Below are 26756 nucleotides of genomic sequence, written 5' to 3' on the forward strand. Positions count from 1 at the left end.
AATGCACGTAACTGGTGAGTCGGTGGCTCAGTCGGTGGCTTAGTCGGTAGCGTCACGGACTTCGGGCCCAAGGCAGCGATGTCGTGGGTGGTTCCTGGTCACTGCCACTACAAACATATTGTTACCATATCAGTACAAATATCAGTACAGTTCACTTTTGGACTGAACCGGCTCACCCATTGATTCGTTCCACGCACGGGCCCATAGTCTATGTGGACGGACAAATGAAAAGAGGCCTCTTAAAAAAAATTCTCAATATAAAGAAGCATTGCCTATATCTTGTTCCCAGTATTACAATCTCTTGCATACATGATCCTTACTTAAAACGTTTTAGACGGTTAAGATTTCGTTTATGGCAAACGAATAAAATTCAAACTCGTATAACAGTCTTTGATAAGAATGTCGTTTCTTTGGTTTTGGTTGGTGGTTTAAACCTCAACCACTCCTTCGAACCTAATTAGTAGATATAGATGCTACAGAATTAAACTCCTTGAAAACATACCTATAAATAAAGTTTATTCATAAATATTATGTTACAATTAGGTATTTACTCATCTTATTTTATATGAGGAATAACCATAAAATAACATGCATTATAATAACCAATAACCGTACAACACGGCACAAAGCATTACCATCTATGTTTATTCAAACGTAATCCTTTGTGTATAATTATGACACATATTTAGCTCGAAAAAACATCGGAAGTTGCTTATGCTTATATTAAACCTGGTTGGATTCAGAATGTTACCAAAACCCTCAACGTTAGATAATTATATTGGCATGTACTTGTAGCATTGCCGATCAGTAATTATGGAGAAGAAAAGTCACCAAAGCCCAGAGGCATCTAAGTAAATAATAAAATATTTAATTGGAAACAAGAAAAATGTGCAAAATGTGCGAATAAAAGTATGTTTTATAAAAAGTGTATAACAAAATAAAATTATTCGGATGAGGAATAACAGAAAATTTGGATTGCAAAAGCACTTTAACCACCGATGATAATTTATCCATACTTATTTCCATAATCAGCCGGTTAATAGTCAATAATGATAAAAAACGCCCACTGTTACCGACCATACCATTTATTTACTGCGTGGAATAACAATCGTTAATAAATTGTGTTAAATAAATGTTCTAAATTTGTTGAATTAATTCATAATTAATAGAATAAACCAGGAAACACTTAACGGTCAATTACATTTGCACGAACTCATAATATATTGGCATAGAATACACATGGTAAACTTTAATTTATTATTTAAACTAAATGGATATAATTTTTACTAAACAGCTTTAACAATCACTCAACTTATAGCAATTGTGTAACCACTCTTTACGTTGTATTTACATGGTAAAGGCTTGAGTGTGGTTCTGGTCTTTGCAGTGTTAACATTGTCAACAGTTCTACAGTGGTGACTAGTGAGTGGTTTACGTTCGTTTGTTCGTACTTTAAATACATTTTGAAAGATTTTTCGGTCGTTTTTAAGCTTTAAGTGCAATTTGTTTTGATCAATTTTTCACGATTAAATAAAATATGCCTAAGATCAGTTATTTTAGAATTGGTAATTTAATGCGTTTCGATTTAGTTTAATATTAATTGAGCATATAGATGCAGAGTGAAGTGTATGCATTAAGTAATTTTTCAATGAGTTATACAGTATGAATCAAGTAATTTTAATCTTGTGATATGAATCATAAAGATGTCCAAAGCTCCTAAATATTTCACAGCTCCTAAATATGGTCAAAGTTCCAAAATATTTAATTTCCGATTTTTATCATGTAAACGAGTTGGTGTTAGTAGTAGAGCACCAGAGCTTGGGCTTTCGGCTCCATAGTCCCGGGTTCAAATCCCGCTAATAACCATTACGATAATGTCTTCAATGTGATAATGCAGTGACTCTAGTCTAGCCTTAATTATACGTATGAAAAATGAAAAGTACGTCCGGGATAGCGTCCAAGGATGTGAAAAAACTGTTGTTATGTTGCTCTAGATGGCTGCCATTCCGTCATTTGTGGCTTATATGTACACAGGTTTTGTTTTACTAACTCATAAAACTGCTTGTAATGCAACTGTCAATATTAATTTACGTAAACATAATTTGAAAAAAATGTAACTAAACTATTTTTTAATATGAAAAATACACCTGTAAATACAATTCAAAGGCGTATAGATTATTCAAAAGTATTAGATTCAACCTACTAGTGGCAATTTCATCCATGATGCAAATTGTTTTAAAAAATTTATAAAAAAACTCGTTATAAAATGCTAAACAGAGATTTCATCAAGCTTTCAACGTTGCATCACACGTGCAATGCTATTGAAATCCACGGTATGAATTTCTGAATAAAGTTTAAATGAAAAACGTGTCCATATTAAGCCTACAGGGTGAGTGCTGGCGGCTGCCTGTTTCGTTATATGTTCTGCACATAATTCCACATTCTAAAATGTATGTGTGTTATTTGAAGATTAGTTATGAGTTTATTTAATTTTTATATTTCCACATTATTATAGAGTGATCAGTATTCCAGTGTAAGGTTAGTGTATAAATAAATAAATAAGTAAATAAAATGTCTATTTAAAAACTAACAATGCAACTTTAAGGTTATTTTATTGGTGAGTGATGAAATTTTCCATTACGATTTGTTAAAATCTAATAATATCTTAACTTTCAAATTGTCTTTAGATGATAAATGCCCTAGACATTACAATATTACTACAAAAACACGGGAAAAGGTGGACAATTACTTGTGGAAATGCAAAATTAATCAGAAAAAGACTTCCTTAATAGTATGATTTCATAACAAGAGTAGAAAGTGAGTCATTACATATTTGAGACCGTGTTTGAAGTGCGAGATTTATCAAGCACTTTTAATGGTCGAGGATATGACGTATAGACCCACTTTCACTCGTGTTTTGAACGCTTCTCTTCGCTACACTACCAAGAATAATTATTTTCTTCATAACAAAACTCGTAGAAATGTTTTTAGGTTATGCCCTCAATTTGCAGGTCATATTTACTTTAGTAGTTGGAAATTGAAACAGTTGATAAAACAATAACAAATATTTGTTTGTTTACGTCGGTAAAATCGAAAAAATAGTAAACACTACTTTCACATAGCATATATTCTTTTGCCGTAGGAGTACATGTTTAATGCCTCAAATGAGTTTTCGCAGGTGATAAACTTGTAACAAAAACAGGTTATCTTATAGCAGTGTAGCGAAAATAATATTAACTGGCCACCACCAAAGAATAATTTCATGAATAGAGAAATCACGAATCACGAATCATGAATCATGAACTATTATTGATTGGTATTTATACAAGATGGGTTCTCAAAATTTAGTAGAATTTTTCAAAGTAACACTAGACACTACAAAAGTTAGGGTTCTGTTTACTCTTTTAAATCTGGTAAATACTGCCCTAATCCCTGAAAAAAAATCAGCAGTGTTAACAGTTAAACTGGCTAAAAATTTGCCTGTGAAACAATAGCGATATCTCATTGGGTAAACCACCCTGATAATCAACGTGTACAGGTCCCTTGTGCCTACTTGTGGTTGGGCACGCGTATAGTGTCTGGTGGTACAGCATTTGACAACTCATAATCAACAAAAAAATTGTTACTTTTTAATTGCTTACCCCTTTTTAATCATTATCCCATCAAAATCATTGTTCGTTCTTTTTTTAGTTAGTTTTATAATCACCTTTGACGCCTTTAATATTCTTACAATAGGTAAGATCTTACTTACTTTTTCCTGAAGGTGTCAATGTAGTTAATGCTGTACATGTTTGGAGCTACTTACTTTGATATTTTAATTCTTCTAAGCTTGTTTTAGTGATTTAAACCCTTATAGCATCATGAGCCGTGATTCAATTACGATTGGTAATACAGAATAAATTATAAGAATCAGTTTTCAATACCCCACTGCCTTCAAGACTAATTGCCTTGTTATAGTTGGTGTTTTATCCATAGCACTGACATGGTTGTTTTCTCCCTTTCCCATTGAGTAAAAAAGTAGTATTTGAGCATAAACGTACTGCACGACACGTCAATGCACATCTATGGCATATGTTTTGCCGTCTGTGTTTCAATCATACAAACGAGTTTTATGTTACAAATAGGTAAGAAATAGTTTTAAATACTTTAAGTAGACAGCGCGCCTAAAGATCGTTTCGAGCTCGTTCTTTGACGTTTTTAGAGGTAGGTTTTAAAAGGTATAGTATTTCTAAAAAATGTATTCAATTGATTTATACTAATCAAGCTAGTATACAGTATTAAATGAACAAGTCCTCGTTGTCTTGCCTATTCACTTGGGCTAGTATGTGAAATATTTTACAGTAGCTAGGGAGGAATTTTAAAATCCCAATCCCAAAATAAATAGCAGCATTTCTATAACTGGAGGTGTTGTTAAATAAAAATTAGTCATTTGGCAACAGTCTTTAATTTGCTGCGGTAAAATGATAAGGTTTCGGACATTTGAAAACTTTTTTTGTAACAGAAGTTTTTATAAATGTTTTATTTTTTGTAAAAATAACCTAAAAATTTTAATTATAAATTTGTATTTTTCCAAACTAATTTATCGAAAAACAACATGGGAAGCAATTAATGTTGCGACGCATTAGTAGTTTATAAAGCTATGACAAATTATGTAAATTAAATTTCACAGCTAGCTATGCATTTACATTAACAGAACACCTATTTTGTTATTCCCATGACAGATTTTAATGATTGTTTTGCTAAGCAGTTTAAATTTTTTTTATAGTTTGATTATTGATAAATTAGTGTCATACATCCTTATAATAATAATTATTATTATTATTATACTAAACTTGATTAATGCGGGGACAACACGTCTCAACACAATTACACCTCAAGCACGCATATATATTTGGCAGGAAATTGAATTACAAGTTGGGTCTTCGGGGACTAAGTTGGGCTTATCCAATAATCCAATTACACAAAGTTTGGATTTACTTGGCCACGATTAGATCTGAGTCAATGCTCAATGCTGAGTAACGTGCATACATGTTATACAAAGTAAATCATATATTCAGATCAACAATACCCTATGCATAATACAGTGATTAATTCTATGTAGATGTATTGCTTTAGTTATTCGGTAATCGAACACTGCTAAAGCTCTCGTCTCTTTTGCTATACCAAATTCTTCTAGGGGTAAAATGTACAGTTTTTTTTTCATGTTTCATGGTTTTGATTCAGATTATAAACTTTTTTCACAATATGTGTGGTTAAATTAAATATATAATTGAACACAAATAAAATGAGTTATTAACTTACCTTGAAACTTGGAAGAACTACTTGATTTATAGCACGCAGTTGTATAACCAATCCTAACGTTGTATTTACATGGTTAAAGCAAGAGTGTGGTTCTGGTCTTTGCATTGTTAACATTGTCAACAGTCCTTTAGTGGTGACTAGTGAGTGGCTCACATTCGTGTATTTATTTTTATTTAATGCACTTTTCACTACTTTGAATTTGTCTGTTTAAGTTTTAATCAAGGGCAGTTATAAATGATAAATGATCTACGATTTTAAGAACTGCTTAAAAATACTTTGGAACACATATTTTTTTCTTTTTGTAGTTTAAGTGGAACCCAGTTTCCCTATGGATCGAGTTAACTTTGATTTCGGTGCAAATTCGAACAGAATATACTGTAAATATTGAGAGCCTTTTTTCTTACTTTTTTAAATAAGGATATAAATCAGGGTATATTTGGATTTTTTCGTTTCCTCTTATGTGAAAAAATATAGTTAATAGTACATTTCGAACCTAGGGCCGAAAAGAAGTTTTGCCTTTGTATCAATTAATTTCAGCACAAAACATAACAGTTAGCTATGTAGTTAGTTATATAGTTTTAGGTGAGTTGACATCTGGACATCTTTGATAGTTGCATGAAAGGCTTATATATGCTGCTCAAGATGGTTGAAATTACCTCATTTTCAACTAAAATCTTGAGGGCTATGTTATGTTAAATTATTCAGCATAAAAAAATATTATTGTTATTCACATGCTTTGTAACGTAAAATTTAAAAAGAGAAGATTACAATTTTAAAGATTTCCATGATTTCATTAAACAAACTTTGTTAATCCTACTTAGATTGATTTAATTTACCACATTTTTATGAAAAGTATTTAATTGAAAATACGAGTAACAGTTTTATCCATTATATACATAGTTTCAATCACAGTTAAAACATTTAGTGTAGTAAATAGAGATTCTCATTAAGCTTTGAACAGTTCATGACTCGTAGAATACTATTGAAATCCCGGTCTGAATTTCCGAATAAAGTTTAAATGAAAATCACATGTATATTAAACCTACAGGGATCGTGTTGCTGGCTTCATGTCTGGATATATTATCCTCCAAATAATACTTCATACTTAACAAATCAATTATCAATTATCAATCAAAGGGGAGTCATCTCATTTTTTTAATTCGATTTATCTTTTATATTAATAATAACTGACTTTAAGGTGAGTGAAAGTATTATAAGTAGAATAAAAGGGTGAATAAATTATACGTGTACTAACTAACAATTGTTACTAACCTCATGCTATCTTCAAGCATAGAGGATTTATGTTTACTTGTATACTCATTGAAATATTAAAACTTGACAATAGGGGGGTTTTTAAACATCAGTCCTAGATGATTGGATGTATTGAAAAAAAAACAGTAGCTAGACACATTAGAAGTAAGTAGTTTTTGTTGATATAGAACAGACTAATTCACGGATAAAAAACAGTAAATCAGCGGTGTTAACTGTTAAACTGGCTTAAAATTTGCCTGTGCAACAATAGCGATATTTCATTGGGTAAACCGCCCTGATAATCAACGTGTATAGGTCCCTTGTGCCTACTTGTGGTTGGGCACGCGTGTAGTATCTGGTGGTACAGCATTTTACAACTCAAAATCAACAAAATGTTCTTTTTTCACACCTTTTTTATTTATTTTCATACATCAATATTTTCTGAGGACTCTAAAATATTGCTACGAATAAGTGATTACTCCAAATAGAAAGCAATTGTAGAAAAACTATTTAGTTAAGTGTTTCTGAGACCTTCAAGTCGAACTGTTGACTTTACATTTAGTCCAAAAGTGTAAGGGAAGATGACTAAGATTTAGTGGAAATACATAGAAAATATGTGAAAAGAAGTTTTTTTTGTCAATCGCCGTGATTGAAACACCAATTTTTCCTATACTTAAATTGGAAATAAAGGCACTTTTCAGTAATTAAATCTATTCAACCTTCAAAAGAAGTCAAAATAAATTAAATTATCACTTTAATGCTTTGTACAGTGAAAAACCTTCGGTATGAAAGCCTGAAACTAGCCTAGTCGGGTGTGAAAGAGTGAAAGGCAGCATTAGTTGCAGCTTAGAAGGTATCGGTATCTCTAATGGTTTCCTTCTATGAAAGGGTTGATTTACTTTATTGAAGGCTGAGAAATTACGAGCAGTGAAGCTGTTTCAGCGGCTAAACCAAGGCTCTCAAAAGCGAGTTGTACCTCTCACACTTTACAACCGACAGCTTTACGTTCCTAGATAAAAAATATAGAAGTACTTCCTACCAATAAAGTGTTTGGATCTAGTCGTTTTAAAAGCCATTAAAACACTTAACTTAGGTTAATTAATTATTTTGGCAGTGTCAAAAGATTTTATATTGGTGCCATTAATCACTCACAAACAAATGTTTTAAGGAATGATGAAAGTTTTACTAGCTCCCTTCTAATAAATTTATTAACTATTATGTTTTAATTTTTTACTATTTTACCTTTGACCTACCTATGTTAAATGTTTTAATGTGGGTAAAAAATCTCCGTAAAGGCCCGATATTAAAATAAATAAACAAAGTTGTTTAGAACGGAGGGATTGTAATATAAATGATTGACTTGTTTATACTTGACTGTTTTTTACCTGCATGGTTTATTTCACTAGGTTTTGTATTTGATGAAAATAATCATTACGATGAAATTAATATTTCCAAACTTCTAAAATGCGATTTTTTACAGTAAAAATTTTTAAAGATAAAACGGATCAAACGTTTGAATTTGGTTAGAGAAATAGATAAAAATGCGATTAATTTCAAAACACAAGTGTATTCTGATATTAGTTTTGACAATTAATGTAAATTAGATTTTTTAGCTGGCTATGCTTTTACATTGACAAAACCCTTTTTTCTGTCACAGATTTAATTAGGCGTTAGTTGTCCAAAGCAGTATACAAATTATGATTAGTCGTCCTAATAATAATAGTAATACTGTCAATTCTTTCATTACCAAGTAATTTCTTGATAATATATGAACATCTCAAAACAATTACACCTCCTACATAAGCCCACAGATACTTGAGAGGAAATTGAATTACAAGTTGGGTCTTCGGGGACTAAGTTGGGCTTATCCAATAATCCAACTACACCAAGTTTGGATTTACTTGGCTGCGATTAGATCTGAGACCATGCTCAACGCGGAGTAACAACCATATCCTCCAAAGTAGGAGGATTCACATAAATCAATAACATGGAATATATTATGTTTATCATTGCTATAGAGTTAGTTGTTTAGGTTATTGGGAAACAACAATAATTGCTTAAGTTCTCCTCCTCCGTAGTATATACAATTTTTCATTAACTAAACATCCCAGGTTAAGTATTTTATGGTCTTATTATGATAATAAAAAATATATATGGAAACTTAATAATCTAAAACAAACCAAAATATTTAAAAATCTCTGTATGTAAGACAACTTATTATTTAAACACGCCAAAACACTAATGAACAAAAAACCTATTTTCTTTCCCTGTTGTCTATCTAATCCACCTAAACTTCATAATACTAGACAATCATAGACAATTCTATAAAAAAAACATTAATCATTTCACAATTTAATGTGTGTCTATTATGTGAACACTGAATATAAAATAAACAAGCGTACTCTAAAAAAAAAATTATATTGGCCTTCCAATTTTACGAAACAAACTGGCACTACAAAAATACTATTAAACTCCAACTGGCACTCCGATAAATACTATCATAATCCAACTGCTACTCCAACAAATACCTTTATATCCCAAGTGACACCCCAACTTATATCAAATATTTAATCAGATATATTTGAATTTAAACAGTATAATGATTGATGCAGTTATCACACACGGTTTGTGTATCACATGATAAAATAGTATTTGCCTTAGATAACGACGCCTTCAGACCAGCTTAATATGGTGCATAACCAGTAAGAAATAAGTACTTTACTGGTACATTGTTTTGCAGATGTTGGTAGTTTTACAAAAACCATGGACAACAAGATTCCGCCACATTTAAACCCTAAGGAGCTACATTTGGACCCTGAAGTCGCGGCCTGGTTTTCAAAATGGTATGGAAAGGTAAGAGAAATTAAATACGTTTAATTATCTTTCTAATATTAAATTACTCAATAATTTTGTAAAATCTTCTACCATAAGGTTCTCGTAGTTAGCGAACGTCAAAATTGTCGTTTGAAATATCAAATATTTATATTAGTAGCTATCAAAATAGTAAAAAAATATTTCAGGTAAAATAAGCTACTACAAATTCCTTTCAAATTTCCGACACCAATGGACAAAATACTGCAACTCTAGAAATACTAAATGGTGACAGTAAAAGGCCTCAAATATAAGTACAATATTTAATATTTACAAGAAACTTAGTTTTCAGCCAACGGACTTTAAGAATGCGTAGGTAAAATTATAATATAAGTCGCATTATTAACAGTTGTAGACAATGCTATATTGTGATTTTAAAAACGAAAGTCTATAATTTATTATATTTCAACAGTGAGTCTTCATATTGTGTTTAGGCCTACAAATTATGAACATCAAATGATTAATGGTCTCTTTCTATTAGTGTTTAAGAGTGATTTTGGTCTGAAGGTTTGTGCGATAGAGACGGTATTGACCAAAATGCAATGTACCTCAAACTGTTTACGTCAAAAATAACTAAAAGACTCTTCTGTTACAGCCCTTTGTTAGTTTAATAATGAAAATTGTCTGTTGTGGGATATACGCCGCATGTCTTGTATTTGTATACCGTAAAACCAAAAGAAGAATAGACACTTCAATAAGCAAAACTCTGATAGGAAGGGAAAGAGAAAAGGATGCTATAAAGAAATATGAAGAAACAGGAAAGAAATATGATATTCAAATAAATATAAAACGTTGGTTTTAATAGGTAAAGGCTATATCAAATTATATACTTATCGTTTAGTATTTCTCTGTGTTTTATTTCAAATTAAAATTCTGGTTTCCTTTATATCATTTTAATTATTGGTTTTTAAACTATTGTTACAAACCTAACTTTAACTTTAACCTTACGATTTACTCAAAACTGTTATATACCTAAATTTCGTGCAAAACAAAATATGAATAGAAATATGTAAAACATTGGTACCACACAATTATACATTATCAACATTCAATATTACCACAACATCTTTTAACATATCAGTAACAATTTAATTACAATTTAACAACAAGTCTTTCCAGCTTAGAGTGTCTGTTTCAAAACGAATTAACTTAAAACATATACGTTATGGCCTAACATTGAGTGTGGTTGTTAATTGATTTACAGACGAAGTAGGCTACTTCTGGAGAGCCTAACACTCATTTTGGTTGTTAATTATTACAGACAAAGTACGTGTGGTGAACATAACACTAATTTTTGTTGTTGATTGTTACAGACAAATTATGTGTGGTGAATATAACACTCATTTTGGTTGTTGATTGTTTCAGACAAAGTATGTGTGGTGAACATTACACTCATTATGATTGTTGATTGTTTCAGACAAAGTATGTGTGGTGAATATAACACTCATTTTGGTTGTTGATTGTTTCAGACAAAGTACGTGTGGTGAACATAACACTAATTTTTGTTGTTGATTGTTACAGACAAATTACGCGTGGTGAACATAACACTCATTATGGTTGTTGATTGTTTTAGACAAAGTACGTGTGGTGAACATTACACTCATTATGGTTGTTATTGTTACAGATAAATTACGCGTGGTGAACATAACACTCATTATGGTTGTTGATTGTTTTAGACAAAGTACGTGTGGTGAGCATAACACTCATTATGGTCGTTGATTGTTACAGACAAAGTACGTGTGGTGAGCATAACACTCATTATGGTTGTTGATTGTTACAGACAAAGTACGTGTGGTGAACATAACACTCATTATGGTTGTTGATTGTTACAGACAAAGTACGTGTGGTGAACATAACACTCATTATGGTCGTTGATTGTTACAGACAAAGTACGTGTGGTGAACATAACACTCATTATGGTTGTTGATTGTTACAGACAAAGTACGTGTGGTGAACATAACACTCATTATGGTTGTTGATTGTTTCAGACAAAGTACGTGTGGTGAACATAACACTCATTATGGTTGTTGATTGTTACAGACAAAGTACGTGTGGTGAACATAACACTCATTATGGTTGTTGATTGTTTCAGACAAAGTATGTGTGGTGAACATAACACTCATTATGGTTGTTGATTGTTTCAGACAAAGTACGTGTGGTGGGTTCTCATACCAATCGTTGTGTTCAAGTGTGTGAAGGCGTTTATAGAGGTGGAGCTGTACTTATTGAACATGGCGTCAGAGTCATGGGATGAAGGTATTATCATGGGACAAAAGTACTTCGAGAGAAAGGCTCTTGCTGAAAAAATGGAAAAGGAAGCTCAAATGGATGAGGAAAATAAGAAAAATGAGGAGGAGGACAGGAAAGTCGAATAACAAGAAATAACGATTCAGGCGAAGTTAAATTTGAACTATTTAAACTGCAGACTAACGAGTGTGGTATTATTTAAATTCATATTTTGTTTCTATTTAGATAATGTGGCAGTGGACAAAAACTTGTGTGCGGTAGAGTGGTTACTGGTTATGTTGAAAACACCCTACATTTAATTAGGAAATATATTATAAATATATACATTTTTTTGTAATATGATTATTGATTATTGCAATTTGATGAGGATTGTGTAAAGAAATTATATTGTAAATATTGTATCAAAGTTTCGCAAAAATATAGATAGGGTTAGTATAATTTGGTTTGGCATCAATAATCTGTAGTGTTTATTTCTGATGACTGAAACTAACTAAGACCATTGCGCTTAATATATTTATTTAATGTATAACTTCATTTATACAATTTCTTATAGATAGAAAAGGAAAAACTATAAATAGTTCGTCAACTCTTCTTCAATTTTATATAAATTGGACAAATGTTTTATAATCGGGCGAAAACTATTCACAATGTTAGATAAACGACTAGTAAATAATATTTTATCAAATCCCAATAAAATGTGTGTTACTGTTAACATTAAATTACAACAGAGCTCCGTATACTATATTCCCAAAAGGTTCGTACAATTGTACAACAGTAGCAGTCAGACCGAATGCTGAATGAATATACATATTAAGTTGAGACTTGAGTTAATAATGCCAGGTCAATTTATCATTGTTTACTTTACCTTACTCAAACATATCTAAAAAACATTCAAGTATATTAAATGTTTTAATTTGATCTAATCTACTACATGACGTATCATTTCAACTGTTATCTCAATAACTTTGTTCTGCGGCGTGGAAAGACCTTAAACAAATGTTCATTGAATTGACAGTCAATCACTGAACGACACAGTGAAATGAACACGTTCGTCTCTTCAGTTTGCAGTGTTTTCGCTCATGTAATACAAAATACTTCAAACATTTGACGTGAAGAATCTCTGCTGCTTAGTATCAGTTAATTATTAAACTCAAATCATTTTTCCTCAAAACTAAAATGAATGATATCGAAATATGTACATTATTCATCCAGTGATGTGAAACTAACCAAACGAATCATCGAAATGGGACTGTTAAATTGGTTTGAATCGGTAAGTTTGCTTTAGCCACAACAACAATAAAACTGTGTAAATATATACATGATAGCTTATTATATAAAGAACTGATTTGGATTATGATTTTAGCAAATCACCATTCAAGAAAGTTAAAATATAATGTCTCAATCATTAGTTAAAACTCGTGACCATTTTTTGTAAATCCATGTTGGTTTGAGTTAAAGTATAGTTCGAACAAACACATTCCTTTTATAAAACCTACCTGCGTTATATCCACGTAAGGCATTTTATTCTGTTTTCTAACATTTCATTAGCTGTTTTCTAACATTCCACAATGTTTTCCTTCCATTTTTTTATGAAAAGGTTAGTTTTCCAACACAAACCTTTATATGAACCATAGCTCAAAAAGTGTGTGGAAAGTTAAGATTTGGATAAGTAAAATTAACAATCCTCAATCATTGTAGTTGTAAAACAAACCTTTCCTACAGGAGAATTGGTTTTCTTTTTGGTCTAGCTACTTTGGAATTGGTCTAGCTAGATCGGACAGTACACATTTGCCAGATAATACCTATTTTACAAGAATCTCATATTTTGCAGCTAAGTCCAGACGAAACCCTGTTTTACGGTGGCGCTTACACTTTATTTATGTGCCTTGGATATAGATGGATGAAAAAAGCTATGAGGAATGCTGTAGAAACCCAAAAGGGAAAAATTGAAGCAAGAAAGAGAGACGAAGAAAACAGAAGTAAACTATCATAAACAGTAATTGTTTAAGCAATGGAAAAGTAAGCCAAAAGCTTTATCGTTATAATTTGATTTCATTGGATCTTATGTGTAAAAATACAAAGATTTTCGTTTTGGATAAACGATGAAATCGTTCTTGTCGTTAGTGTAGGATTCTGCTTAAGCTATAATGAGATTACAGACCTTAAAATCACAATACTATTTAATGCAATAGCTTATAGTAGGGGCAGATTCGTGGCAACCATTTTTGAGTCATAATGTAAAATGAATAAGAGGTATAAACTCTCTTGTATAAAAGACTTAAAAGTCTTCCGCAACAGGGTACAAAAATAAACCACAGAATTCAAGTTTTCAAGGTACTTAAGAAAACCGTTTCTGATATGTTCACACTGATTTATTTTTGAACTTAAGACGTCAACGCAATTTATATTTCTTAATTTTTGTATCATCTGTTTTAAATTTTAAAATGGTCTTTGAGAAAAGGAATTAAAGTGCTGTAAATTATAGATTTTCTTTTAGTAGTAATTGACACCAATGTATATTTACTTCCAAAAGTTCCATGCACATCAGTGAATGATCCTGTAAACTTAAAGTTCAGGTGGCAAGGTAGTGCAGCCTCATAGACGAGTCAATTTAGCCCAAAAAAGCCTCTAAGATAGAACAAATTCCAACAAATGGTTTTTCGATGGTTTTTGGTAGTAACAGGTGTAGAAAGTACCAGGAAAAAAGTCTACCAAAATCGGACAACCGGAAGTCGGGTTTTTCCAAGATGGCCGCCGTGAGGCCCTCAAATCGACAAGATGACTGCAAATTCGTCGATTCATAGTTCCAGGATTGGCCGATTTCCACGAAAATCGGTAAACACATGTAGAACTATATTTCCAACCTCAAATATGAAAACTAGGCAGACAAAGTAACCCAAAGATGAATTTTCAGGGTAATATGTGCTTAAAAAATAAGATTTTGTACCTCAAATATATGTTTTTCTAATATTTTGTACAAAGTTTGTTATAATTTCAAATTAATTTTTTTACCATTAGATTCAACACAAAAAACCTAACAATTTAGTATATTGAATCTTTGTTCTGCTTCAATTCGTTACAGAGATATTGAAAGTAATAACTTTAGTATGTTTTCTTGCCGAGATAGCTCAATGTTAATCTTATGGAGAATAATCATAAATATTAATATTATTTTTCTTTAAACCTATATAGATAAGACTTTTTTTCTGCTTCATATTATCTGTTTTAATATTTATTTTACTAAAAATTCCTTTTTTGGCAGTTATCATTGCAGCAAACCTACGTATTCGGTTCCTCAGTTTTGATCATAAAGAGAATAAGCAAAAATCAATTTCTTATTAGTCCGAGAAGTATAGAATATAACCTAAAAACAATACAAGAAAACGTTTTATGGTTTTATGTTGTAGTGTTGGGTATGCAGAGTAACATAGTAAAAATTTCCAAAAATCGGTCTACTGGAAAACCCCTAGAATCAAGATTTAATATGACGGATTTTCTCAACATTGGAAAAATTATAAAAAAATCCTCATGCATTTTCATTGATATTGACTTCAGACCACCACCGATAATTATTGGGTGGTAATTTCTTAATTTCGATAGGGAACGTGTTTTCGGCCGTCATTTTGGATCCCCCTATTGGATATAATTTTTTTTTTTTTATGTAATGACAGTGTCATTTCAATAGGGGACGTGTTTTTGGCCGTCATCTTGGATCGGCCATATTGGATATAAATAATTTGTTTAATGTAATGGCAATGTTGTGACACATTATTTTAAACTAGATTTTCACGCCCATTCCATTGCCAAAATGAGTTTTTAAATATCTTTTTTTTCGTTTTAAAGATATATTCAAACTAAAATTCTCCTGCATACATTTCTTAAGGACGTTTCGTATTTTAAACATTTTTTAAGATTATTTTTTCTTATATCTCCAGTACATATTAACGCTTGCAGTTCGTTCTAGCCTTAAACATTTAGTGATGTAAGGGCTTTCATTTGAGCTATTGATCATTAAAATCTGACGAGTTAGAGACTAGTTACCAACCCCAACAAAATATTAAACTTCCCTTTTTAGAAATAAATTTTTATTAAAATATTTATATCTCGGGTTCTTAATACGCCACCAAGTTCTTTCTGGTTTCATATTACTCAGTAAATGTTTGGGTTATTTTTTTAATCACTAAATAAAATGTGACAAATTTAATATGGGTACTTAAGTTATGTACTTAACTAAAGACAAATTTCAAACGCCAATAATTTAATATTAAATTAAGGTGCATGACTCATTTTTTATTAGTTAGTCAGATATTATTTAGTGACTAATAAAATAAAAAAACCTAATTCTCTACTGAGTAATTTGAGACCAGAAAGAACTTGGTGACGTATTAAAAACCCGAGATATAAATCATTTAATATAAACTGGTTTATAAAAAGTTAAATTTAATATTTTGTTGGGATTGGTAGCTCGTCTCTAACTCGTCCAATTTTAATGATCAATAGCTAACTGAAGATAAGGAAAATAATCGTTACAAAATTTCAAAGAACAAAACGTTTAAAAGAAAAAAATGTATTTCAAAACGGATTTTGGCAATGGAATATGCGAGAAAATCTAGTTTATATAGTAATAATTTGTCACAACGCTGTCGTTACAACAACAAAAAATTATATCCAATAAGGTGGATCCAAAATGGCGGCCAAAATACGTTTCCCGTCGAAATGAAGTACTGACCACCCAATAAATATCGATGTTGGTCCCAAGTCAATATTTGGAAAATTGTGCATAGAAAATGCTTATGGTATCTTTTTTTTAAAATTTCCAATGTTGGGAAAATCCGACTCTGTACACCCAAAACTACAACATAAAACCATAAAACGTTTTCTTGTATTGTTTTTAAGGTTATATTCTATACTTCTCGGACTAATAAGAAATTGATTTTTGCTTATTCTCTTTATGATTAAACTGAGGAACCGAATACGTAGGTTTGCTGCAATGGTAACTGCCAAAAAAAGAATGTTTAGTAAAAAAAATATTAAAACAGATAATATGAAGCAGAAAAAAAGTCTTATCTATATAGGTTTAAAGAAAAATAATATTAATATTTATGCTTATTCTCCATAAGATTAACATTGAGCTATCTCGGCAAGAAAACATACTAAAGTTATTACTTTCAATATCTCTGTAACAAATTGAAGCAGAACAAAGATTCAATATACTAAATTGTTAGGTTTTTTGTGTTGAATCTAATGGTGAAAAAATTAATTTGAAATTATAACAAACTTTGTACAAAATATTAGAAAAATATATATTTGAGGTACAAAATCTTATTTTTTAATCACATATTACCCTGAAAATTCATCTTTGGGTTACTTTGTCTGCCTAGTTTTCATATTTGAGGTTGGAAATATAGTTCTACATGTGTTTGCCAATTTTCATGGAAATCTGCTAATCCTGGAACCATGAATCGACGAATTTGCAGTCATCTTGTCGATTTGAGGGCCTCACGGCGGCCATCTTTTGGAAAAACCCGACTTCCGGTTGTCCGATTTTGGTAGACTTTTTTCCTGGCACTTTCTACACCTATTACTACCAAAAACCGTCGAAAAACCATTTGTTGGAATTTGTTCTATCTCAAGTGCCTATATTGACTCGACTATCAGGTTGATATTAAAAGAATATTATACCTATAGTAACCCTTAGTGCAGCAGCTTTCTTTAAGTGGTGTTTGACCTTAGCTTGTACAGTTTGGTTGAAAATACAGGCAGTTAGAAAAAAGCCACATTTGAATACAATAGTACAGCATGCACAGATAACGATTTCAAAGGCAATCAACAAAACGGTAAAACGGAACACTGTAATCTGAGTAGATTGCAGTACATTTTAATCTACTCGGTGATTTAAAAAACATTTTTCACTTTATCAAGGTCTCAACTTACAGTAATTTGTGTTCAATGTGATAAAGTCCTGTAGAAAATGGTAATTCTATATATTTTGTAAGTAGAGGTTAAGGAATTATAAAGTGGTTTTAAATTTTGTGAAGTAATTGTATGTTATGCGTTTACCTAACGTATTATAGTTTACCTATTGTACTTATAGAGGATATTGTACTGTACATACATATTTATAAGTGTGCTATTTATTGGAGTTTTTGTTTATCTCGAGTAAGTATTGTAGTATGTACAGTATGGTTCATTACAGATATCCTACCAGACGATCGTACTAGCTAGTCTATCGTATGTGGTGTGTTGTGGCCTTCTGTTCAGATGGTTGTATCTCGGCTTTAAAAAAGATCTGGTGATAAGAAGACATCAGATGTGGAAAGAGGAGGGTATTCACAGTATACGGAACAATCAAACATATGATGAGCAATGACTCAATGATTAACGACAACTCGGAGTAAACATACATAGGTAATGTTGTAGGTAATAGCATAGATAATAGGTAACGTTTATACATATACGATTTTATATACTGCTTTGTCAGTATCTAAACAATCATTAATGTGTGGATCAGGGGTTAACAAGTCATTTAAACATCCTTGGATCAAAGTTTCAACGTTTTGACACTATCTGTTTATTTTTATCAATTATTGTAGCATATTGACAAATAAACGTATTAAAATAAACAAAATTTGTTAATTTGTTAACAGAAAACAAAATTCGTTATCAAGAAAAATGTATTATTGTGTTTATAGTAATAACAAAAGCTAATAATATTAAACATATATTGTTTTTCCAATATAGTTCCAGGTATCTAACTTGAGCATGCTGTACTAGAAATCTGTCGGGAACCCCTATAAATAGTGCTGATATATGAATACAAGATGGTTGACGGTTTCTTACAATCACAGAGTATCTGAGAAAACCTTTATAAATAACAGCTTCAAAACTGTAAGACAGTAAATAATACTATAAAAAACAATATGACTCGAATCCACTTAGGAATATATAAGGATTTAAAGTATTATTCCTTTTCAGCAGAAAAAATTTGAAAATATGGTCGTTCTAGAGTTTCTCAAGTCGGTAAGTAGACCGATGTATAGCTTTCTAGAAAATAGGATTTACTCGTAATGATAACCTGCATTTCTAAAACCCATGTTTAAATATTTATCGTTTAATATATTATATAAAAATATCAACTTTTTAGCTTGTTTATTAATAGTTTGAAAATTAATGTTTTTATTTTGTAATTACGTATTGTTTGGTTTATCATATACACCTAGGTTTAACTTTCAAAGCACGAATAATTTAGACATTGAATGCTATGAGTATTGAAATTATCAATAATATATAACTCATTGTAAAATCAGTCAAAATAGACAAATTAAAAGTCACCAACCTGTTGTAAATTATGTATCAAGTAGACTTAATAATTTAATAAAAATTACGTGTAAACATTGATAGTGTTGCAAGACCCACTGCTGTTTGCTATTACGTTTGAATCGGTCTAGATATTCAGCTGATCCTCAGTTATACTAAATAGTCTAATACTGTTTGTAATTTTAGCGAATTTCCCATATAGGGAATAAGCTATTACCGTAGTACTCATGGTAAGACCTGGACGCGGGACCGATTTACTTTTTCATTTTGAGGTCCCTAGAGGCCAAAAACACCATCCGTTCAAAATGGGGGGTTTTATGGGGTAAAAATGTGTTTTCCCCATTTTTTACCCGATTTTACCCCGCAATTTTTTTGTAAACCGTTTTGTAGAGCTTAAAAAAAGAAATAATTTAGTATATTGAAGCGCTGTTGTATGCCTAACGGTCACGGAGAAAATTCAAAAATAGTTTAATTTTAAATTCCCATGTTATTCTTATGGAGAAAATAAAAATTGTTGTAGTTTACTTGTTTATGGATATATATTGATAAAATTTGGCAAATTTATTTATTTCATCCCATAGTATTCACGTATGGTCAAAAAACACTTTTTACCTTCCCCGTAGCAGCAAACCTAAGCACTTGTTAAATTTAATGTTATTTAAATAGGGAATAAATAATATGTCTTATTTATGGAAATATTTGAGTAAAAATGTAATCAGAAAAGTTGAAATTCGCTTAGTCTGCAGGTTTGCTGCGGCGGGGGTATTTTGTTATATAATCATATTTACGTTATGGAGTTGCTAAGTATCCTTTTTGAGATCAAACTCATCAACTACGTGATGTCCAGTTTTTACTCTCTAAATGATTTATGTAACAAATCCTCCACAGGTATTCTAGGATATTCGTCTCTCTAAAATGAGTCTAACCATAAACGTTTGTTTTTTTCAATATTTTATCATTTCAGTGCAACCCAGTCGTGGCATCTGTTGTAATCACAACGTATCTGTTCTTACTTTACAAATGGTACTTGATGGTCAAGGAGTATATTTGGAACTTGAGAAGAATGTATAAAAAAACTAAGAGGAATGAGCGGAATAGAGATCTTCGGGACCAAAGGATGCAGAGAGAGTTCGACGAAGCTTTTCGACACGTTACCTTTGAACCTGAAGAAGACTAGAAGATAAAAGTGAGACAACGTCGGGTGAAACATATCATCTAATCTGTGCCCTCACAGTTCGTTTAGGAGCTATTGACTCAATCTGAACTATGCTTTGTCGATTTAAGTTTTGAAGAAATTCTTTCATGGAACAGCTTTGATTTAGAATAGCTAGATAGTGAACATGAGTTCTAATGTCACCATAATTTAGTCAGTATACTGTACTAGTATGTGTAATACTTAAATTAAAGTATTTTTTTGTAGAAAACAGTACTGTATAAGCGAATTTGTTTTTTATCGAGCGTATTTTGAAAATAATTACTTCTTAAACTATGAACCTAGTCTGAATTCCGTTGACGTAAGCCACGAGAGAACTTTTTGTTTGCTTAAAATTCAGTAATCCACTAAATGCTTGGAAGTAGTATCCATAAACAAACTTTAACCATATAGCTGATCTCTAGTAACTATTCCATCAAGACAGGTTGGAGATAATGTACTGTGTTCATCCCTTTAGGATTTTGTCTTACCAACCAAAATGTAATAACCATATTGAGTTTAAATTATATGTGTTTGAAAAAAATTAAATAAAACTGGGTAAATTGTCAAAACTTCGTAAGTCTTTCACAGAAAATCCCACTTATAATGACTAGGTTAAGTTGAGCGTGAAGTTTAATCAGATATGTACAATTATTTTAAATCACTGTGCTGTTTGATTTCCTGTGACTATATAACATGGAATCTCAGATCATGGTAAATTAGACCAAGGTGATAAAGATTAAGACAGAGGAATAGCTCCTTCCTTGTAGTAAAATCCGTAAGGAATGAAGATCTTATGAAGACTTCCAAACAATTTAAAAATGTGTATTTTATTTAAATATTTTAATTCAAACATGTAGGACAAACACATTTAGTGCATGTTTTACTATTTTGTAGCATTCATGTATTTTATTATTCAATTATAGATGCTCGAGTTTACTCGTATTTTTCTAATTCGGCACATAACCTCTCCGTATCCTTTTTCGATCCTCTGTACATAAACGTAGTGATCAACATGAAGAAGATGAAAGCTCCAGCCACGTGCCAGACTCCAAACCCTACTAGCCGCTTGGGTGACGAGAGTTCCTGAAAAAGGTATAGTTTATATTAATTGTTTTTGGCCATTTTGGTATTTTACACAAAACATTGTTTCATACATTCTACAGTTTATGACAATTGGTTTACATCGGATTCAAGTGTAAATCAATCACAGGATTGTCCTTTCTAAAATTTAAGTTTAAGCCAAGTATCTTATACCCCTTAGTTTTATAACCACCACTGTTGTAAACTCTATGTCACAAGAAAGTGTAATTTTAGCTTACAGAAAAAATTAGCTTAAGATCTAACGAAACTCTATTTTCAAATATAAACAACAACAAAGAGTGAGAGCAGTTTTTTTTCTTGGAGTACAAAGTCTCTTAACATGGTATGATTTTAATGGTTTAAATATATTATGATTTACAGATATTATCCCTGGAAATATCGGCTTATGGACAAACTTATGTAGTCTGAACAAACATTTGTTTGGTTTATTTACGTTTAAGTAACCTTTGTAATCTGTATAGCAGTAACTTGTTACTTAAATCCCATTACTAAAGTCCTTACTTTAAAAAGTCAAGTTCAGTATTTGACGTATTATGATTATAAAAACAATCGGTAAACTAATACTGCCAATTGTTATAAGCATTAAATACAAGTAAATCAACAGACTATGACATTAACCATGACATTTAAAGGTCTGTTATCCTTAAGTTTTATATGAACCTTATAAGGCTAAAATCCATTACTAGTAATTGAAAACAAACATCTTCATACGGGATTTTGCTTGAATTGGCCATTTATTTAAGTTTAACAGGAAGATTTTTATGGACGGACACTTTAATTATTGTGCCAAAAATAGGTCCGTTACGTGTTTTATCTAGTTTATTCATGAGTTAAGAATTTTATATTCAAATATTGAACTAAATCTACACGTATCTTTTGTTTACACTTTTACCAAGATTATTTTTTTAATACAAGCTAAAAATCATAAAGAAGTCTATCTCATCTTACAGTACATTTATTAACTAAACATTGTATGGACAGTTTAACGTGTTTCACTGACTATAAGGTCAACTTCACTGCTCTTAGAATAGCTTTACGACAAGTGAAATGTTTTTATTATATTATCAGAATCTTCTAAAGGTGTAACGTAGTACTACTTTTTAGTTTTTCTGTTAATTCTCTAAATTACAAATAATTGATGCGTAATGTACCATAAAACTATACTGTTAATAAACACTCTATGTGCACTGGTGTACTTGGTGCGTTGTTTGTGTATCAGGGTTTCTATTGTCCGCCTATTGTTTCTACTGTTCCTACAGTTCATCTGTTACATTTCACTGTTCCAACCGTTCATATGTTACATGTCACTGTTCCTACAGTTCATCTGTTACATTTCACTGTTCCTACAGTTCATCTGTTACCTTTCACTGTTACATTTCACTGTTCCTACAGTTCATCTGTTACATGTCACTGTTCCTACAGTTCTTCTGTTACATGTCACTGTTCCTACAGTTCATCTGTTACATGTCACTGTTCCTACAGTTCTTCTGTTACATGTCTCTGTTCCTACAGTTCATCTGTTACATTTCACTGTTCCTACAGTTCATCTGTTACATTTAACTGTTCCTACAATTAATTCACTTGTTCCATCCAGTTCGTACAGTTAATCAGTTTCACTTCACTGTTGCATTCTATTAAAACATTCTACTCGTCATTAGACTGGCTCCTTCAGCCTCCGTAGTTAACGTGTTCTTCAACTGCCTCTTGTGGTACCATTCCGCTACATACTTGTGGATATCCGCAAACATACCATTCAGCCCCACAAGGCCTATCACATATCCTACAGCCATACAGGCTGTCCACAGTATAGGGTGCATTGGGGGTGTTGTCACTTCCTTTCCTTAATTATCTTGTGTTAAATGTTGATTTTGTTTGAGTTCTTCGAATTGGCCTTGGTGTTGGGAATGAATCACTTTCTTCAGGTACCTTTAATCACGCCATTACTCAACTCAAGAATGATTATCAACCTCTAGAACGGTTAATAATGATTCCTTATACAGGGTGGCAATTAAGTCTTAGGACGACTTCATAACTTTACAACGAAAAGAGATATCACAACCAAATTTGGCACGTCATTACTGGTAATAGTAAGCTACTTTTCTGTGTACGGTGATCAGATGTCACGTATAGGGGACGGCTCACAGGGAGTAAGTTAAATATTTTAATGGTAAGCATATATTGATATGTGCATCAAATTTAAGGTTTTAATGAACTAAAGAATGCCGCAAACCAGATCTCAAATAGACAACAGAGTCAAAAATGGCATCCGTTCAAAGATTTCTAGAATCTGCCATTTTGAATCTTTAAATGGCTGCAATTTTTTTACTCAGTTGTTCTTTTAAGCTCAAATTTGTGGCATTGTATTCTACAAATAAAGCCTTTAATTTTATATGAATATCGACTTATGCTTACGTTTATGATTTTCTGTCGTCTTCTGGCAAGCGCCCCCTGACGAGGTAGCGTAAAATATATTTGCAAATTCAATGCATCTTTGAGCAGCTGTAATTTTTGGCTTGATTGTACATTTGAGGTCCGGTTTGCACCATTGTTTTCAGTTTAACAGGTTCTTTAATTTTATGAACATATCAACCTATGCTTACCTTTAAGATTGTCAACTTACTCCCTATGGGCAATCCCCTATAGATGACATCCGATCACCATGTACAAATAAGTAGCTTACTACTACCAGTAATTTATTACAAATTTGGTTGTGATATATTTTTTTGTGTTAAGGTTATAAAATTGTCCTAAGACTTAATTGTCACAATGTACATCAAAATAATTAGTATACTATTACTTTTTACTTAAGTATTTCGATACGCATAAAAATATAGGACAATTTATATTCTATCAAGTAGTGAGAAAGAAACCATAGAGATTATGATAGCCCGACATGTTTTGCCGGACTACCACTACATCCTTTAGCACTTTCATCAAATATTTGTTGGTTACATTAATAGGTTATTTTCATTGTTAAATAAACAATTATAAAACATTAAACACCCCCTCTCTCCCTATGATTTTTAGAATTGGTCATCAAAGTAAAATAATGAAATTTCAAATTTTTTTATGTTTTAGATTTAGATGACTTCTGTTTTAACTTTTCTTTGACTTTAGAGAAAGCCATAAAAACAAACTCCAAACGTATTGCCAAATTTGAACTTAAACTGCTGTTCCTAATCATCATCATGATCATGATTATTTGCTCATTTTTGTCATTTTAGTATTTGGATCTCTTTTTTGTCATTTTAAGTCTTTCTAGGGGAATCCCGAACTGTGTATTAAGGTGTTATTGTTTCAAAAAATGCATTATGGTTTTGATCTTCATTTTTTAATAGTTTTTTTCTTGTTATTGCTATTGTTATTTTTATTTTTTTAGTCATATCCTTTATTTGTTGGTAATTGTTTTAGTTTGATATAGCTTATTTACTGTAACTTTTTGTAAAATGGACCATGGAAATAATTGAATTGAATTCAATTGTTCTAGGTTGAATTTTAAACTAAATAATCTCAATTTGATAGTTAAGAATAATATCAAATTTAAATCTTACCATTTTCTCCTACTCGACAACCACCGGACCTATAGGTGTAGGGTCCCAGTATTTAGCTTTCACTTTCTTCACCAAGTACAAGCCCAGCAGATGGGCGCATATAAGACATGCGATGTACTTCACCCTGTCGATCCAGACCTGTAAAGCGGTTCAGTTGAGAATTCCGATATATTGTGCATACAATTATTTACTTAAGCATATGTACGTATGAATTATAATGGACTACAAGGAGTTCATGTGCTTTACAGTTGATTCTAACAGTCTATAAAATGTTAACACTCTATTGAATGGTTATAGAAGTAATTAACAATATTTTGCTCAACCTAGCGTACTATACTAGAAATAGTATACTAGAGTTATTTATCGGTTCAATATTATTCCACTTACACTGCTATCCACAGCGAAGAACTCAGACACGCCCATTGGTCTCGATTTTAAGTTCAACTGTTGTTGATGTTGTTATCGCTAGCGGATGTAACTTTGGAATTGATAACTTAAGTTCATCCATAAATCTTTAATACCTTCTCGGCAAGTTTCATTTTATATAGGCCTATTGAAATCTACATTTTTATTTCATTTTGGGTCTACTCTTTTAACATTTTGAATGGGAACGGTCCAAACCCTCAGACTTGAAGGCCAGCTCGGTTACTTATTTAGTTCAGATTTGTTGTTGGCTATTATTTCCTATGAATATTTATATAAAATAAGTTACAAAAACTGTATCAAGTTGTCATCGTTGTTCCCTTGTGTGAAATTTAATATCATAAATTCTTCATCTTGCAAATTAAATTTTAAATAGTTCCTCCTACATTCTCACCATTCTAAAATATCTTGGTTCAAACTAAAGTGGTGCTTCCAAAAATTACCTGTCTGAAAACCTATGTCCATTTAAACTAAATTCAGAAAAAACAAATTGTTAACAAATTAATTATTTTTACACGAACAAGTCCTTTACTTAGGGAAACCTATATTCATTTATCAAGCATAACAACTATGAAACGAGTCGATATCTCAAGGGGAAGTTCACACAAATGTTCATATTCTGTAAATATACCTATAACACAGTTTAAGGGAGCTGTTATGGAGAAGTTGTACCGTATTTCACCCTGAACGGTTGAACAAAATAAAAGCCAGTAACGGCCAGACTGCTCCACAATATGGTCGCTTTGTTGCAGTATTTCAACTTTATTGGCTGCGATTTTTATGGAAACTGTAAACTATTTTACCTGTTGCCTTTGTGGCGGCGCTTAAACTGGAATAAAAGTCATCCGAGGCCGTTCTTTATAACTGCTTGCACTTTATTTAACGTTGACTTTTATCGTAATTACATCTATTTGTCTAGTTTTTAATAAGCTTTTAGGTCAAAATTATGTCTATGTGTATGCTGGGAAACGTGGTTAAAATCCATACAGTAGTAGTACAAAAGTTAAAAGGGACTTAATAAAAAAAAAAAACAATTTCATCTCTTTACTCGAGAAAAGATTGAGATTCGATTTTAAACTGAGCCTCAATCAGGAACTTAGACTTATCATTTTTTTGTTAGTATTTAGTCAAAGTATTTCAAAGACGTCATGTTCTTATTATAATGAGTGAAAATATAAATTTAAATAAATAAAGTGATAATTCTTTTCTTAGTCCAAAAGTGTAAGAAATATTAAGAGCTTGGGATACGCTATTAGAAACGGTAATTTTCTTAAACAGCTCAACCAATTTTTATATATTTGAGCAAAGTAGAGTCAACTCGTAATAAATACATTAATTCTTTCAATCAAGGAGCCTAACAATAAATCTGTATTGCTAAAATGGAGGAGTCTGTGATTAAGTAGCAGTGCCTGACACCTGCTCTGAGAGGCAGAATAGTGAGCTCTCAGTTCTAAGTTTATATCTTTGACGCGATAGAACCTTAAAGACGAACTGACCAA

The 26756-nt window shown here is 31.5% G+C and overlaps 1 protein-coding gene and 2 long non-coding RNA genes across 4 annotated transcripts; 2 read left to right on the forward strand and 1 right to left on the reverse strand.

Moving 5' to 3' along the window:
- The first annotated feature begins 9260 nt into the window (after positions 1 to 9260).
- Positions 9261 to 11806, forward strand: LOC129001886 (uncharacterized). Of its 2 annotated transcripts, XR_008491510.1 has the most exons (3): positions 9261 to 9405; positions 10019 to 10228; positions 11568 to 11806. XR_008491510.1 is itself a non-coding variant. In XM_054429346.1 (2 exons), exons 1-2 carry the CDS (start codon positions 9316 to 9318, stop codon positions 11796 to 11798), a joined length of 321 nt encoding a protein of 106 aa, XP_054285321.1. In that variant the 5' UTR covers positions 9261 to 9315; the 3' UTR covers positions 11799 to 11806. The 2 variants fall into 2 exon arrangements, 1 of the variants encoding a protein (XP_054285321.1); XM_054429346.1 differs by lacking the exon at positions 10019 to 10228.
- Positions 11807 to 12849: 1043 nt separating this feature from the next.
- On the forward strand, positions 12850 to 18071 carry LOC128999261 (uncharacterized). The gene is made up of 3 exons (XR_008491265.1): positions 12850 to 12940; positions 13502 to 13649; positions 17867 to 18071. It is a non-coding gene; the product is annotated as an uncharacterized LOC128999261 (long non-coding RNA).
- Positions 18072 to 21052: 2981 nt separating this feature from the next.
- LOC129001812 (uncharacterized) lies at positions 21053 to 25267 on the reverse strand. The gene is made up of 3 exons (XR_008491497.1): positions 25222 to 25267; positions 24835 to 24972; positions 21053 to 21265 (listed from the first exon to the last, which is right to left on the reverse strand). It is a non-coding gene; the product is annotated as an uncharacterized LOC129001812 (long non-coding RNA).
- Positions 25268 to 26756: the final 1489 nt, after the last annotated feature.

Source organism: Macrosteles quadrilineatus, unplaced genomic scaffold, assembly GCF_028750875.1.
Source record: "Macrosteles quadrilineatus isolate MER2022 unplaced genomic scaffold, UCM_ALF_1.0 Scaffold_8__2_contigs__length_117827958, whole genome shotgun sequence".
NCBI classification, from domain to species: domain Eukaryota; kingdom Metazoa; phylum Arthropoda; class Insecta; order Hemiptera; family Cicadellidae; genus Macrosteles; species Macrosteles quadrilineatus.